At 37.7% G+C, this 17,688-nt stretch overlaps 1 protein-coding gene across 2 annotated transcripts in view; it reads right to left on the bottom strand.

The window, feature by feature from the left end:
- Positions 1-1,079: 1,079 nt before the first annotated feature.
- LOC121727400 (fatty acyl-CoA reductase wat-like) overlaps positions 1,080-17,688 on the bottom strand; it is a 71,434-nt gene continuing 54,825 nt past the window's right edge. The window contains exons 5-11 of one of the 2 annotated variants that reach the window (XM_042115235.1): positions 16,004-16,158; positions 15,418-15,534; positions 15,070-15,179; positions 14,155-14,216; positions 12,179-12,395; positions 10,920-11,100; positions 1,080-1,866 (exon numbers count right to left, since the gene is read on the bottom strand). In XM_042115235.1, coding sequence (XP_041971169.1) covers positions 1,521-1,866; positions 10,920-11,100; positions 12,179-12,395; positions 14,155-14,216; positions 15,070-15,179; positions 15,418-15,534; positions 16,004-16,158 — 1,188 coding nt within the window. In that variant the 3' untranslated portion in view covers positions 1,080-1,520. Of the gene's footprint in view, positions 1,867-6,958; positions 8,036-10,919; positions 11,101-12,178; positions 12,396-14,154; positions 14,217-15,069; positions 15,180-15,417; positions 15,535-16,003; positions 16,159-17,688 lie in introns of those variants that run through there. The other variant, XM_042115234.1, reaches the window with a different exon arrangement.

The raw sequence follows: 17,688 nt of genomic DNA, 5'->3' as shown, positions 1-17,688 counted from the left end.
GTCTCTATCACAATACACGTGCCGACGCAGGGTGAAGTGTGATGGCAATAGTTTCTTCATTTAAATTCTACTGCACCCGCGTTCCCTCTTAAGAAGTTAGCTCATGGTTTATGATTATTTATCACTACTATACTAATATAAATGATCTTGCTTAAAAATTATGTAGGTACTTATACCTAATTCATATTATTGATGATAATTGCTATATGATGATAAGTATATTATTATAAGTATATTACTATAATATATTATTATTACTAAGTACCAATAAGCAATTAAATATTTTATATTATTTTTATTATGTACAATGTTACAGAGTACACAAACATACCTATTTTTAAATTATAAAATAATTATTGGAGTAATAATAAATTTTAAATATAAACTAAAAAGCACACACAGCCACGAAATAACCAGGTATGTCATTGCTCTGAAGTAACAATAAATAATAATCAATAACATATTAATTAAAATAAAATTTGGTACATTATTATTTTTAGAAGTAGTCCGCGAAAAAAAAACGCGAACATAATATTATTTATTTAATGGCAAATACCGGTTCTAAGACACTTCTGCAGTACCTACTATAATAATAATTTAACAACCTTTATTGGAATATGCAAATTAAGCCTATGGACCAAGAGCCTACGACGACCAGACCTTCCTCAGTAAAAGCACTTATTCCACCTTACTAAATTTAGACGCGTGGAATAGCATATTTTAGAAAATTACGAAATGCTATTCCACTTGACTAAATTTAGTTACTGAATTATTAAGACGTCTAAATTTAGTAAGGTGGAATAAGTGCTTTAGGAAAGCTGAAAGTTTACCTGAACTTTTCAGAGGTTAGAACGACCAGCAACATTAATATGGGGTTTCGGTCGCGGTTACTTTAGGAGGTATCCAGTTTTCTTAAATTATTAGAGTTTGAGGGTGTCTAGCTGTGGGAAGCAACTGTCAAAAATGTCCGGCACTGGACGACGAGATTCGTCCACATATCGCGAAGAATATAAGCTATGAAATTGAGCTTTATTCTTTCTCGAAGGTCAGGTAGACTTTCAGAACTGGATATCTCCTAAAGTAACCGCGACCAAAACTCCACAGTTGCTGGTCGTTCTTACCTGTAAATTTCAGCTTTCCTAAACTGATGGTCTGGCCGTCGCAGGCTCTTACTCTACTATTGAAATCATAATATTATTAACAAATCCTAAAAACCATAAATAATCATCATACGATCATAAGATTTCTTTGCACAATATTAAGCTTAATAAGAGGATTTACTAAATGGCTTGGTAAAACTGACAACTTTACTACCCCAACCATAAACCCCAACCGCCGCAATAATTTATAACATAAAAATGTAGAGTTTAGTATTCTTTTAGTAGGTAATCTTCAACGTCACAAGTTGGTAATTGTATCAAGCGACTGATGATGCGAGCAAATACCTGTCGAGTGCACACACAGGTTAGGCGGTCACAATAATTCAAGGTGAGAATCTGCCGTCCACAACCAAAAATCGTCTAAAACAAAAACCTCAACACTAAATATACAAACTGCAACATCATCACCACAAGTACAGTCAAGACGAAGTAGTGGGCCAGTTTCAGCCACCTCTGTTTTCGGATGCCCTCATCGATGGTGTCCACTGACTCCTTGATGACGTACAGCCTGACGCCGCTCATGTAGTTCACGGCGTAGCGGTTCCAGTCCAGTTTGCTGATATCGAAGTCGAACACTTGTCTGTCCGTCTCGTTCATCTCGTGGATGAGACTCCTGGTGCCGTCGTTATGGAACACCCAATCGCGTTTGCCGAAGTAGCTGAGCACGTTGAGGTATTTCTCGAGCTTGGTGTACGTGCTACGCAACCTGGAAGAAAACAAGTAATTATAATTTATATTGCTTTAACCCATCAATCCCCAACGGCAGCCGGCTGCCGCATAACAATTGAAAATCTATTGTATCTCGATATCCACGATGGAGGTGGTAAACTAAATGGTTTATTCACCTAAAGTTTAAGCGCAATCTTGCAGCGATTTTGCGCATTGCTATTCTTTGATAAACGTTAATTGGACAAAAAAATCCCAACAATCATTATTGTATCAATTAAGTTACCTACTTAAGCCCAAGATCTGAATTAAAGCTAACCCAGAATTGACTATTGCGTTATTTCTCAATTTCACAGTAGAAAAAAAGGCACGATAATACATGAATATCCTGGAAGAGATCGCTTATAGCGATAAGGCCACCCTTGCCCACATTAATGTCCTATGGTCTTACTACAAAAGATTTAAACACCTGTTGAACAGTTGATTAGAGGAAAATTCAGTACAAAATGGTCTCAAAACAACTGTTCAATTACAGATGTTTAGTTTTTTGTGGTAACACCGTTAGTTTTTAAGTATTTTAAGTCTGTTTGTCTGCATTTATATGTGAGCAATAAAGTGTTTATCTAATACTAGATGAGCCCGCAACTCCGTTTCGCCAAAATTCGCCGTTTACCGCGCGGGAACCACACATTTTTCCGGGACAAAAAGTATCCTATGTCCTTTACCGGGTCTCAAAGTATCTCCATGCCAAATTTCAGCAAAATCGGTTCAGCGGTTTGGGCGTGAAGAGGTAACAGACAGACAGACAGACACACTTTTGCATTTATAATATTAGTATGGATCTATCTACATTCTTTTCGGTTAATTTTAGCTCGGATAAGCACAAATGGATTTTAGGGATTGCCACTAGATTAAAAATATACCTTCGAATAAGTATATTGCCATACAATTGCATCATAATAAAAGAATAATCGTTAAAAACAATTAAAATATAGTTACGACAAATTACTATGATTTGCAATTTATTATTTCTTTCTTTTCTTTCTTTTTTCTTTCTTTTCTTTATCGTTTCTGTTCACAGCAATAATTATTGTTTTACTTACCAACAAATACTAACACAATGTAAGTTACACTGTTAGTCACAAAGTATACAATCATATTAATTGAAAGCTGCATACAAATATTTGAATAATTTTCTCAACGGCATGGGGTTAAAGTACGTACTAGGCAAATAAGGGTCCTTGAAAGGGATACTAAGACTTTGTACTGAACTTGGTCCAGACCGTTAGGTCACAAAATTTCATAATTCTTTTTACATTTTACTATGTAGATTTGAGATTCCAGCCATGTTTTGGTCATATAATGTGTTTCCCCGTTTGTTGCGCTGAAATTGGTTTACATATCTATCTTGTGGGACTTGTAGGTACTTTTTTCAGGGATAATTGAATTTAAAGTTCTTCACATCACATTTTATCTACATTCGCGTTTATGCTTCCTTTACAATTTCAAAACTCTAAAATATTATGGAATAACTATAGGTACACTAGCCCCTTTAGCATGGCCACAATAGAAATGCGAAAGAATAGAAACACTTTGGAGATAAACTAAAGGTACCGTTCCGATCTTTACCGCAGCTAACCGCGACCGACAAAAATCTTTTATTATAATAGGTACGCGAGCCGAAAACTTTGGAACCCTTTTTACGAAAAATGCGGAAACGTAGGAGCAGGAAATTTCGCATCTGAGTTTTAGTTTTAAATAATATTATGGAGAAGGAATGCATCGAGCTAATTTTGTTTTAAAATTACTTATGCTTTTTACATTATTTTATTTTTTTATACAAGCGTAGGTTACATGAAAAAAAAATTTTTTTTCAGGGGTTCCTAAAATTTTTAATAATAGGTTGGGGAAAAAGTCTATTCGCTACCTATATAATATATTATGAACTTGTCATAAAATCTTTTACGGCCATTCCCAATATTTGATCTATCTCTGGTTTTGCCCTACTAGAGATAGGAATAGCTCACATTAGACATTAGAGACATATATTTTATGTCAATTGTGAGCTATTAGGCTATACCAATAATTGTATCTGGCTGATTTTGGTATTATTAAAAATGTTTAATTTTACAGGAGACAATAATTCCAAATTCAAATCATGTAAATGTGAGATTTTAATTTGTTTTTCTTATTGTTAAAATGAGTGATTCTAATGAAGAAATTCACTACATTTTAAAATTTTATTACAAAAAAGGTAAAAATGCAACACAAGCTGTGAAAGAAATTGTTATGTTTAGTAGGTCCATGATAATACTTAATGCAGTATCTGTATACACGTCGCTCTGGTCGCCCTGTTACGGACAAAACCATAAAGTTCATATTATACCTAGCGGAATAGAACAACAATCTCGAGCTGTCAAACGAAACCGAAATTGGTTTCATCTGTGTGTAACAATATGTGTACGTAGGTATACACTTACACAAGCATGATTGAACATGATTTCTATGAGTTTAAATTGTCAACGTGCGGCACGTGCCTACTGGACGTCAAAAAAAGAGTGCTGCTGTCATGTCTCTTTTTACCACGCAGTGCAGTGTTACCTACTGATAGTGACATCTCTCTTGCTCAGGCCTTTATTTCTCTATACCGCTAGGTATATTAACTTTATGGACAAAACTGATGCCATTTTTAAAAAGCAAGATCGGCATATTAGTAGTTACGATGTAGCTGAAGAACTGTCAGGCATGACAAAATTCACGGACATTTTGCCGAAATGTGGTTATTTCCCCGGACACCTCTGAAACAGAATTTTAACAATATGTGTACGTAGGTATACACTTACACAAGCATGATTGAACATGATTTCTATGAGTTTAAATTGTCAACGACGTGCGGCACGTGCCTACTGGACGTCAAAAAAAGAGTGCTGCTGTCATGTCTCTTTTTACCACGCAGTGCAGTGTTACCTACTGATAGTGACATCTCTCTTGCTCAGGCCTTTATTTCTCTATACCGCTAGGTATATTAACTTTATGGACAAAACTGATGCCATTTTTAAAAAGCAAGATCGGCATATTAGTAGTTACGATGTAGCTGAAGAACTGTCAGGCATGACAAAATTCACGGACATTTGGCCGAAATGTGGTTATTTCCCCGGACACCTCTGAAACAGAATTTACGATAACGTCTTGCCAATTTTTGCTTTTCCAACAAGAATTTGTAAAAATCTTACTAACTCAAGTCCGTGCAAGAAACCGTGTGTATGCTTAACGAGTTTTTATCTTTCGTTTATTGCTGCATGACTTAAAAGTTAAATTTTTCTCATCAAAAGTGTCTGAATTTCAACCAAACGGCCGGGTTTTTGAAATGTGTCAAAAGTGACACATTTCAAAAACCCGGCCGGACGCAACCCGGACGACCTTCAAACTAGGACAAATCCGGGGAAATCCGGACGGATGGCAACCCTAACTGAAAGAAACCTAATGAACTTTGTACTCATTTGTGTTGGCAAGTGGCAACCAACAAGATATATGTGCCATTTTGTTCGTATATACTTTACTCAATTGTAAATAAACTTTATAAAAAACCTTTTGAACTTTTTCCCCAACCTAATATTACCTATTTCATTTTTGTATCAAAACCTTAATACAGTTTTTATAGTTTCAGAGAAAAGTGGCTGTGACATACGGACGGACAGACAGACAGACAGACATGACGAATCTATAAGGGTTCCGTTTTTTGCCATTTGGCTACGGAAAAAGGTAATATTATAAGCGAAGTTCGGGACAGAGCAATCCGACATGTTGGTTGTTGCTCACGTCATATCGGAATTTTTAACCGACTTCCAAAAAACGAGGAGGTTATATATTCGGCTGTGGATATATATTTTTTTTGTATGTTCGATTGCCCCGCCGTTTGTGAACCGATTTTCGAAATTTTTGTTTTCACAGAAACGTTGTCAAACATCGACCAAAACTTTTTATTTACTTACTGTATGTGCTGGTTCAGCCGCCTAGCGTGAAAACATTGCAATAATATTATTTATCCTATTGGTAGTAAACGACCTCTGTGGCTCAGTTGATGGGCTGTTGGTAGCTCAAGCCGGGGCCGACGGAACAAAAAGTTTTCAAAGTTCCCGGCCATGGATGTATAATAAATACTAAATAGCTATTTGACCGAGTTTTGCTCGGTATCCGATGAAAATGACATTTTCTAGAAATGATTCCTAGCTAGATCGATTTATCGCCCCCGAAACCCCCTATATACTAAATTTCATGAAAATCGTTGGAGCCGATTCCGAGATTCCAAGATATAAGCTGATAAGATATTATGTGTATCATAATATTATAATACAAATCTTAAATATGTATAGTATATATAGTATATATATTTATACGTGGCACAGCCATGCTACGGCACGAATGGGCCGGCTCGACCGGAGAAATACCACGTTCTCACAGAAAACCGGCGTAAAACAGCGCTTGCACTGTGTTTCGCCGAGTGAGTGAGTTTACCGGAGGCCCAATCCTATACCCTATTCCCTTCCCTACCGTCCCCTATTCCCTTCCCTTCCCTTCCCTTCCCATACCATCCCATCCCTACTCTCCCCTATTACCCTATTCCCTCTTAAAAGGCCGGCAACGCACCTGCAGCTCTTCTGATGCTGCGAGTGTCCATGGGCGACGGAAGTTGCTTTCCATCAGGTGACCCGTTTGCTCGTTTGCCCCCTTATTTCATAAAAGTATTAAATATATTTCCGTTGTCTGGTACCCGTAACACAAGTCCTTCAGGTACTTACCACGGGGCCAGACTGACGTGGTGTGAAGCGTCCTTTAAAAAAAAAGGAAAGAAAAAAAAAGACACATAAGTTAGGTTGGGTGCACAAAACGTGACGTGGGGGACGGAAATTAATTATTATAGAACAACAGTATAATATTTTATATTTAAAAATATATAACTTAATCCATTTATTTAATAAGTACTTATTATTATGTACTCTCACTAAAAATATACAAAATTAACATAACAAAACATCACACATAATATGAGCAAAATTTATCACATCTATATTCAATATTATGATTTAAACTTCAGAGTCCTTTATTTAATTTAAATTAAAGTTGATTTCAACTTTTATAACATACGAAACTTAATATTAAATTTAATTTATTTTTTACGTTGTTATGACTTCAACACCTCCCCATACCTACACTTTTGTTCTCTTTAAAAAAAATGGCACCACTCCACATTTCATGACTAATATAAATATATTTATACAACAAAGCCCGATCTGAAACACAAACATTAAAAAAGAGTCATACTTCATAACTTAAAAATAAAACTGAAGAATAAACAAGAAGATATTGCAAAAGAGCGAACAAGTTTCATAAAATATTATATCGGCAAATTTTGATACCCTGCATTATAACAATAAAAATCCTCCACCTCAAACACAACCACAAGTTGTCAACAATGGCGTAATTTTACACTGAATCATAATTACGTTCCGGCGGGAAACTGCTTGACATGTCATGGTATATTCTATCCTTGTCTTACTCTCCGTATGTTTTGCGACTTTGAGCAGGATAGACACAGTTTTTAAAGGTCATTTCTGCAAATAAAATACGGCGGCAAAAATAGGCCAGTAGCTGGCGTTGAACAGGCGCGCGCATTTAGAAAAACGCCAACAGCTGGCGTATGGACGGCCAAGGGGTTAAGATAATATAAAGAACTAAAACTTTACCTAACCAAATTGATTACTTGGTGCTCATTTTTCCGCGCCAGCAGTACAGCTGTAGTCAGTAACACATCGACTGAAAGGCGGGACAAGACTACAACCTATATACAGTCCATTGCAATAAACTAATACAAAATACACAATAGCTTATAACTTATGTACAGGATGCCTAAGAGAACTAGGTACTTGAGCGTGTTATGTAAAATCTTGAGCACGAAGCTCTTTCTTCTAGCGTACTGGAGGTTGTCCTCCGACTCCTTGAGAAGATACTTTCTGACTCCGCTAACGTAGTGTTTGAAGTATTCGTTCCATTCTAGCCCTCCGATGTTAAAATTGAAGGACTCCTGGTCGGCGGGAGTCATCTCGCGGAAGAGGGACTTGGTGTTGTCGTTCTCGAACTTCCACTCCCTCACGCCGAAGTATTTGATGACCTTGGAGAACTTCTTGATCTTGTCGAAGGCGTGCCGAAGTCTGCAAGGTTAGGTACGGCGTTAGTTGTTAGCACAGTTAGACGCGTGTTGGGTTGAACCTTTCCCTGAGTGCTTATTTAAAATGAGTTCGCCAGTTTCGATATCGAAGTTAGACGTCAAAAATGTAATGGATTAGACATAACGCATCCACATCGGTGACATGGCGCTGGCAATGCGTTATGACAAATCCCATATATTTTTCATATATTATCTTGCTTCACTATCGAAACTGGCGAATGAATTTCGACTAAGCGCTTTGATTCAAAAAACACTTCCGAGCATTTAAAACAAGTAACATACATTCAGTGTCAATTACACAAATGCCTGGTAAAGTTAATCGTGTCATTTCTGTATTTTCAAGAATATATAAGGACGCATGATCTTAGAATTTAAACGAACTATTAACTAAACCAAGCGTTTTAGAAATTGCGGCGTGTTATTATTACATCTAACTTATTAAAAACATGATAATAATATTACGAGACATAACAATAAAATACTGCGTAGTGACATTTATTTTCAAACGTTGATGAATGAAGTCTTCGGAACTTGAACGTACAGTGCACAGTGCTCCCAAAGTGATAATGCGCATAGAAATTTTCGTAATTTTTCGGCAACGGTCGTATTTCCCGAGCGTCGGGAGACATCGCTGCAAGCGTTGTTTTTAACTTAACTTTAAGAAAAACAGCGCTTTGCAGTGACGTAAAGGCGTCTGACGTTGCTTATACGTTACCATGGTAACGCCGCGATGGCTTCCCGGTGAGTAATAGCGCTTATTGACGGACCGGCTGTTGCTCTATTCCGTTAGGTATATTAACTTTATGGGACAGCCACGGCGATATGATATTTACTTTTAATACCTTTGAAGAAGGTATAAAATGTAAGTGCATTGTTTGAGGCTCTTTCGTTTCATAGATTCGGGTGTTTTCGTGATTACGACAGTTAGCGAAGATTTCCCTGCGCATTTTTAATTTGGGAGTACTGTAATGTTATTAATGGGATAATAATATTATAAGAAAAACGAAAAACAGATATAATACCATAATACTTACACACAGACAACATATTTGTCAGATACGTTTGGTTTTGGTACATTCAAATAGGTTAGTTTAGTTGTGTTGTACTGTTCCTGGTTGTCTGGAAGAAACCGCTAGTAGCGGTAAGACCGCAAATCCTTTATTTTTATAATATTTGTATTGCTATGTTTTTAATGTGCAAGTAAAGAATTTTTATTATTATTATTAAAACTGATGTAACTACGAGTATTGACGGTTTGTTAGTTACTCTTTATATAAAACTAAATTAAGAAATTTAAAAAAAACCCCCGCCAAAACAACTTTAAAAAGTAATGAAATAATATTTACTGCCTTTAAGTTCAAATAATTCCTAACTTGTGTAAAGTAATATTTTAGTCCATAATTGTTGTCACGGTGTGTTGGGGGACCGCCAAGTAAACTACAACCTACAACCGCCAAGTCGCTGATTACCTATCTCGATTCAGATCGCTGTGAATTGATCCTTAAGCTTGTTACCTATGTGAAATTAAACATCTACATTAGCGGTCCCCCGACACACCTTGACAACAATTATGGACTAAAATATTACTTTACACAAGTTAGGAATTATTTGAACTTAAAGGCAGTAAATATTATTTCATTACTTTTTAAAGTTGTTTTGGCGGGGGTTTTTTTAAATTTCTTAATTTAATTATATTTCATACTTTTTAAACTTGTGTTGCTTATAGTGCAGATAATTCCTATCAACAGAGTCATATTCTCATGATTACCATCTATCAATGTCCTTTTCGATGAGGCCGTTAAAATGAACCCAAACATGAAACCTCCACTTTGGGTTCATACGAAGCTCTGTTCCTATAGAATCCAGGTGATGCTGCAGCAGCAGCATGTAATTTACTGTTTATACTTTATCTACTTCTTACTGGTTGTCACAATTAAAATGAGCCCAAACACGAAACCTCTGCTCTTAGTTGGCGAGGAGTTGGATATCCTATTGATTACCAGGTGATGCTGCAGCACCAGGTCAACTTTCCATAATTATGTGTGAAGTGAGCAAGGTCCTCGCGGGACTGCGAGGGTGGTCGCTTGCCCGACTTTTAGTTGAGTTAAAAAAGTAATTTTATTACTTTTTCTCCTTTGCACCTTGCAAAGGAGAAAAAGTAATAAAATTACGCACTCGATTTTCAAGCTGAATATTTTTAATGTTATGACAAAATCTATCAAAAAGTAAACAAGTCAAAATATCATAAACTAAAGAGTACAAAATAATAAGGTTTTATAAAAGAAGTTTAACTATATACACTAGTCACTACATGTGTATACGTATAATATTGTATATTCACAGATATCACGAACTAGAATGAAATATAAAACCGATAAAACGACTACAAGTTGCTAACGGCCTTTCATGAACCAGATAAACCCTGATTGTCCAGGACTGAGCAGGCTGATGATGATGAATTATAGCTAAGAACACTCTCGATCATGTCAACTTTCAAACAAAAAAAAAACTAGATCAAAATCGGTCCACGCGTTTGGATGCTACGATGCCACGGACAGATACACACACAGACAAACAGACAGACAGACACGTCAAACTTATAACACACCTCTTTTTTGTCGGGGGTTAAAAATATGTTGATCGATACTTATCTTCTTTCTAATCAAAAGTTAAAAAATATTTGTAATACCGAAGAATGCACGTACTAGATTTTTAAGTTATTTTGGGTTTATTTTAATCTTTAGATCTTGGGAGTGTATAGAGTACGTCATGAAACAAGGCACGTAAATTAATAAAATAAAAAGAAAAGAAACTATGTTAATATATTTTGTGTCTCGTCTCTCCTCTAAACTACGGTTCATACTCACATCGGCTTCTTCCCCAGTAAGATCGCTATGCCGTCGACGATGTACGCGGGCACCCAGTGCAGGAAGAAGAACAGCAGCTCGTAGAGGATCTTGGAGTTGGTGAGGATGAGCGAGTAGTACCAGATGGCGTTGGCCGGGGGGATCGGCAGACCGTTCACCTCCGATATCTTCATGAAGTTCTCTGGAAGTGGAATTGAAGCTTTAAGTAGAAGTTACGAAATTGATCTATTTAGGCAAAATGACGTGTATGAAGAAAGTTGACGAATTATTGGATCGGATCACAAGGTCATCGAATTAAAGTAAATAGGTACAGTGCATTTCACAAATCGATAGCAGAATAAGTCCTTTCTACTAATTATAAAGACCGTAGACGATGAGAAGAGAGGGTTATCTCACGCGTCAAGAAGTTCGCTGTATGTAGAGGTACATCGCTCGTTCGCAATATCTAGCTGCTTCCTTGCGGAGAGACACTACACTCTACAATACAATGCTTCTATAAGCATGAAGACCTCTGTGGCTCAGTAGTAGAGCGCGTTGTCAGCGTGTCGCGGGTTCGAACCCGCAGACGGAACAAAAAGTTTCATATGTGCCTGGGTCATGGATCTCTATTAAATATGTTTAATGTGTTTTAATATAAATCTTAAATATATGACGTATATTGTATAGTAAAGGCGCGGTGGAATTGAGTCTTAATTACGTTTGTATCTATTATATATCATATTTTCGTTGGCTGGTAACCGTAACACAAGTCCCTCAGGTACCTACTTACCACGGGGCCAGACTGACGTGGTGTGATAAGCGTCCATGGATATAGATAATATTATCTACAGGTTCTCATTTACATACAGGTTTTTTTTTTTTTTTATGAAATAAGGGGGCAAACGAGCAAACGGGTCACCTGATGGAAAGCAACTTCCGTCGCCCATGGACACTCGCAGCTTCAGAAGAGCTGCAGGTGCGTTGCCGGCCTTTTAAGAGGGAATAGGGTAATAGAGGAGGGTAGGGATGGGAAGGGAAGGGAATAGGGGAGGGTAGGGAAGGGAATAGGGTAGGGGATTGGGCCTCCGGTAAACTCACTCACTCGGCGAAACACAGCGCAAGCGCTGTTTCACGCCGGTTTTCTGTGAGAACGGTATTTCTCCGGTCGAACCGGCCCATTCGTGCCGAAGCATGGCTCTCCCACGTTGAGGTTTATTTCGCGGAATATTGTTAAAAATATCAACATACTAAATTTTAAAATAGATATTATTGTTAGGTACCCCACAGCAGCGGCTTGTCAACCGACGACACGAAGTTATACACGGCCGGCGCCTGGTCCACGGTCGGCGCTTCCTCGTTTCGGGGGAAGTCCCGGGCCATGCGCCAGGCGGCTGCGATGGCGCAGTTCACCACCATGTCGCCCGGCACCAAGTCCGCCACAGCCTTCGGGTTGCAGTGCAGCACGTGCATCAGCCCGACCGCCGCGCTCACTACCACCTGGGGAGACGATTGACGTGAGAGGTTGAGAGCCGTGCAGAGGAAGGAGGTACCGTCGAAGAAGTTGATTCCTAGCAGATGACGAAACTATGTAATTTGGTCGTTTTATGTCTATTAATGAATAAGACCAAATGACGTAGGTCCGTCAACTGCCTATGAATTTTCTCTGATAGTACATCAAGCGACAACAGAACGCTTTGTACGTGCCAGATAACATGATGTAATTTGGATTAATATCTCCAAATCGTTTAAAATTAGATATTACCGATATTAGGACAAAATTGTTCGGCGTGCATCCGTTGTCTGATTGCCATAACACAAGTTTTTACTTAGCATGGGATTAGACGACGTGATGTACGCTACCTAGCTTTTATACTATTGTATATTATTGTATGCTTATTCAATAATTTGAATTAATAAGGAATATTATAGACAAACGAAAGCTACATAAACAGGACTTGGAAAAAGAGAAAGAAGCCAGCTATTTTGAATAATTAAATTTCAACCGGAATTTAATTTTATGGGGGGTGCGGTGACAGCGTAGACGAGTGTTAGGCAGAGTCAATAATTTAACACAATTCACTAAAACTTTCGTTTATTAAACAGTTAATTAGCGAATACAGTTCACACTAAACCACACACCATATTTTAAGAAGGAGAAAGATATAAGGATTATAGTCTATTAATTAATAACTAACGCGGACCAAATATATTAAGATCGCGTAAGAAATAATTGTCGCGGCGAGGCAGCAAGCGACACGGGTTCATCGTACGAAGGCGAATTTCCGACTAAAGTGGCAAGGTGACCGAACGCGGCGTGCTGCGCTCGCACATCTAGCGATAAGAACTCGCTAGGTACTTAAGAGGATACCACAGCGGCTAGAGAAATGAAAAAAAAGTACGTGTAATATCTATAGCTGTCTCCCTTACCTCAAGCCTATACCGCAGAACGCGATAGAGACAACTGCAGAAAATCCAGAAAATCAACGATTCGTTGTCCCCTGATTCCTTCTCCAAAACTTAACCGCTTTAAGTACTTTTTTCATTAAAGATTAAAAAAAGGCTTGAGCTGTGTTCCTATGTTTTGCTTTTTTTGTATAATCTATCCAAATCTGTTTTCTGGACGTTTGAACACAGTGGAAAATCTGGCCATTTTTTTGGGTTTTTGAACGTTCATATCTTATTTAATAATTAAATTATGAAAAAAAAGAAAACATAGGGACATTGTATTAGTGGCCGTAGATATTCAGGAAAAAAATTATAACTCTACAGGCATTATCCAGGGAGGAAACAGGGGACAACGTTTGTATGGAAAAAATGGCGGTGTGGAATCCTCTTAAGGGTGAGTGCAGCGCGGCGCGGCGGTCCTGTGACCTAACGTGTTTACTATGCAAACGAAGTTTATACGATATTAATAATTTAAGTAATAGTTAATGTTAATGTTTAGATTTAGTGCTTTTATTATTTTAATCTTATTTTAACTAACGAATGAAATTTAGAACTTTTGTAAATATCTTATTTTTAATTATTGTGTGTATAATGTATATATTTAAATTACTTTTATTAAATAAATATACTTATGTGTGTGTTGTGTATGTATAGGCATATAATGTATTATGCCACAATTTCATTCAATTAGAAAGAAGAAAACTGATAAACTGGCAATATGAATATTTTTTCTCAAAAACTACAGACTACTACTACTTATTTACTTACATTTTTTGTATAACTTGATAGTGAGTGAAAAGTTATTACTAACCCCAGTGGGACCGTACACGTTGTTGATCCAGCCCGGCACCGGCTCCTTGGCAGTAGATATTACTGAAATATAAACATAACCAGGGATGAGAAACATGTTACGATCTTATTTTGATACTTAGCCTCTATTTCTACGAATAATAAAAACTACTATTAATATAGTAGTTCTTAATAGAATTGACCTACATTACAGATTCATGGATAAAAATGATTCAAAGCCATTTCTTAATTTAAATGAATGAATATTCATAGCTCATTGACCTTCACCGATATATACCTAAAATATCACATAATTAATGAACAAAATATACTGTTATTAACGATATACGGTAATTTCGTTTCCAAGTTCAATAATTTATTGTACCTACATCCGCAAAATGCGAAACATTTTTACACAACACAGTGAATAACAAAGTCTTTGTTTAGCAAAATACAAAACTTACGGGATAGACAAAGATGGAACGAACCTTGGATTTTCGATGTCATTCGCTGCGTAAAATATTTTTATTAGTAACGATTCCGAAACGAAATTCTTATGAAGTGTAACTACGAGCCTATGAACCAAACGTACCATCGAGTAAATTGATTCCTAGGTAGTTGAGAGACCATCGTCATTTAGTCGGATCATGTCATTTGAATGGTCGTGTTCGTCGGCGTAATTTTTAGCGAATGCGCTGCAAAATCTTTTATTGCGCATGTCAAAATCATGGTAACGACAACGTGCACATTGTAACATGACATGTAACTATGTTACATAATATGAACAACTTTGTTCGTGGCGTTGCCATGACATTACATATTGTTTTGGACATGCGCAATAAAAGATTTTGCAGCGCATGCGCTAAAAATTACCCCGACGAACACGACCAATGTTCCGAACGACCGAAGCCTTAAATTGCACAGTAAGTTAGCTCACCTATGGAGGGTCTGTAGACGACGACGGGCAGTCCTTTGGAGTACTTCTTGACGATGTCCTCAGCGGCGGCCTTCGTGAACGCGTACGTGTTCGGAAAGCCGTTGAGGAGCCTGGAAATACATAATATTATGATTGAATGAGAAATATGACTTAATTTTATCAAAGTCGCTTCAGTGTTCTAAGCGAGCGCCATCTGCCTACGAATTAACTTCTCTGATAAATTCCTCTCATGTCCTCTTGGACATGAGAGGAATTCTTCTCTTTCTAAGCTCTTGCTTAGAGCAATCGCTTGCCATCAGGTGACCTTTCATCTGGACCAGGTCATTCAAAGCTGGCAGTGTTACTCACATGGGTGTGATCTTGCTGAGCGTGTTGGCGTCGATGTTGTCTGTGAGCGTGATCAGCTTCTCCGCGTCGATGGGTGACTCGTAGAACCGCTCCTCGATCTCTTTGAGGTTGCAGTTGCTGGAATAACATACATTGTATTTGTTATGAGTTTGCGACAAAGTCAGATAGACTGACTAGAAAAGAACTAAGTTGTTAAATCGGATTTTAGTAATCTAACACTAATACTAATATTACATAAAAATAATATTATTATTTACGTATAATAAAATTTTATTATTCGTAAATTATTATCTATAAATCGAATACTACTAACGATGTGACCCTGTGACGCACACGAAGACAGGGTAGCGATTAGTATGACACTGTCCGTTCACAGTGTGACGCTATCCGTTGACAGTGTGACGCTGCCCATGAACCGTGTGACGCTACCCGTTGGTACTTGTACTGTTATCTATTCTGTGCCGTTGGCCGTGTGACGCTATCCGTGGAAGTGTGACACTACCCATTACCGGTGTGACACCACCCGACACCCGTATATAAGTTGCCAAAGGGGTGTGACGTTAGTTATAACTTATAAGGGTGTTACCTGTACGCGGTGGAGACGTGGATGTACGCTCGCAGGCGGGGGCAGGCGCGGGCCAGCAGCAGCATCTCCCGCGCGCCGCGCACGTTGATGTTCACGGCGATTGGCAGCGCCTCGTCGAAGCGCACAGTCGCCGCACCATGGAATATTATGTCCACCTGGAAATGGCATAATGATTATCAGAGAAGCTTTATTGGCAGTTTGGTCGCGTTATGTTAAGCCCAGCCTATAGATTACGAGAAGGGTTAATTCAGACGTCTCACGCAATTGAAATCTGTCAAATCCATACAAATATATGCCGCGCCGCGCCTCGCCTCGTCGCGTTGCGGTCTGAATTGACCCTAACATTGAATTTATATAACTCGAGTAAATAACGTAGGTCCATCATCTGGCTATATTGTATCAATTTTGTTAAAGAATTTCTGCATAATACAAATAATTCTATATAGAAGAGTATCTCAGCCTTGTACGTCACGTGACACACTATATAGTATAATAATTAATAGATATGTTTCAAAAACATTTTAATCATAATATTATATTATTTCAACTTTTTGCACTTAATTTATCACCTGCTTAAAAATGCATACAAATCTGTTTTTGTATCACCATAATGATAAACGCAAATTGATAATTTTATTGAATGTGGGATTTTGTATGAATTATTTATTTTTTGTTGTAATAATCGAAACAACAATGGAGACGAATAAAAAACTGCAGAATTTTTTGTTCATTATTTAAAGTTTGAAACTGTTTTTAAATTAAGGCGACCATTCTTAAAGTCTCAGATGCATTGCATGCAAAACTATAAAAAATGGAATAATTTATAGGGAAGTAAAGGAATATTATAATAAACATGCAGAACCAGAACAAGTGTGCCGATTGACGCACGTTCAGCTGTGACGATTCATTTTATATAGAGACATACAGACAGTAGAGTCTTACACAAGCGTAGGTACTTTTTTTCTTTTGATCCTGTAAAGTGACTAGTAAAATTTCTTGCTTAGGCAGCAAAATTTAACTTTCATTATGTACCAGTTTATTGATTTGTAATTTTGTACTATCAGAGAAGTTGATTTATAGGCAGATGGCGGACCTACGCAGTTTGGTCGAGATATTATGTCAAACTTAGCCAACTGCCCCTGTAGACAAGTGGCAAAACGCTAACGCTAACGCTACAAAATGTATGGATTTGACACCAGTATTCGCTAGCGAAGCGATGACTTATGTCAAATCGCATACATTTTGTAGCGCTAGCGTTAGTGTTAGCGTTAGCGCTTTGCTACTTGTCTACAGGCTCAGATCACAACCTATCCTAGACGATCAATAATTGTATTGTCAATATCGCGCTTCATTCAACAGATTATTTGACAATTAAATTGAAGACCAGCAATGTTCAATATCATTCCTAGATGGTCAATAATATTACGCAATATGTGATATTGTTCAATATTATTGTTTTTTTATTTTTATGATATAAGGGGGTAAACGAGCAAACGGGTCACCTGATGGAAAGCAACTTCCGTCGCCCATAGACACTCGCAGCATCAGAAGAGCTGCAGATGCGTTGCCGGCCTTTTAATAGGGAATAGGGAAATATGAGAGGGTAGGGAAGGGAATAGGAGAGGGTATGGAATAGGGTAGGGGATTGGGCCTCCGGTAAACTCACTCACTCGGCGAAACACAGC

The sequence above is a fragment of the Aricia agestis genome, chromosome 5 (assembly GCF_905147365.1).
Source record: "Aricia agestis chromosome 5, ilAriAges1.1, whole genome shotgun sequence".
NCBI classification, from domain to species: Eukaryota; Metazoa; Arthropoda; class Insecta; order Lepidoptera; family Lycaenidae; genus Aricia; species Aricia agestis.
Note: the sequence above shows the minus strand (reverse complement) of the source record. Positions and strands in the feature narration are given on the sequence as shown.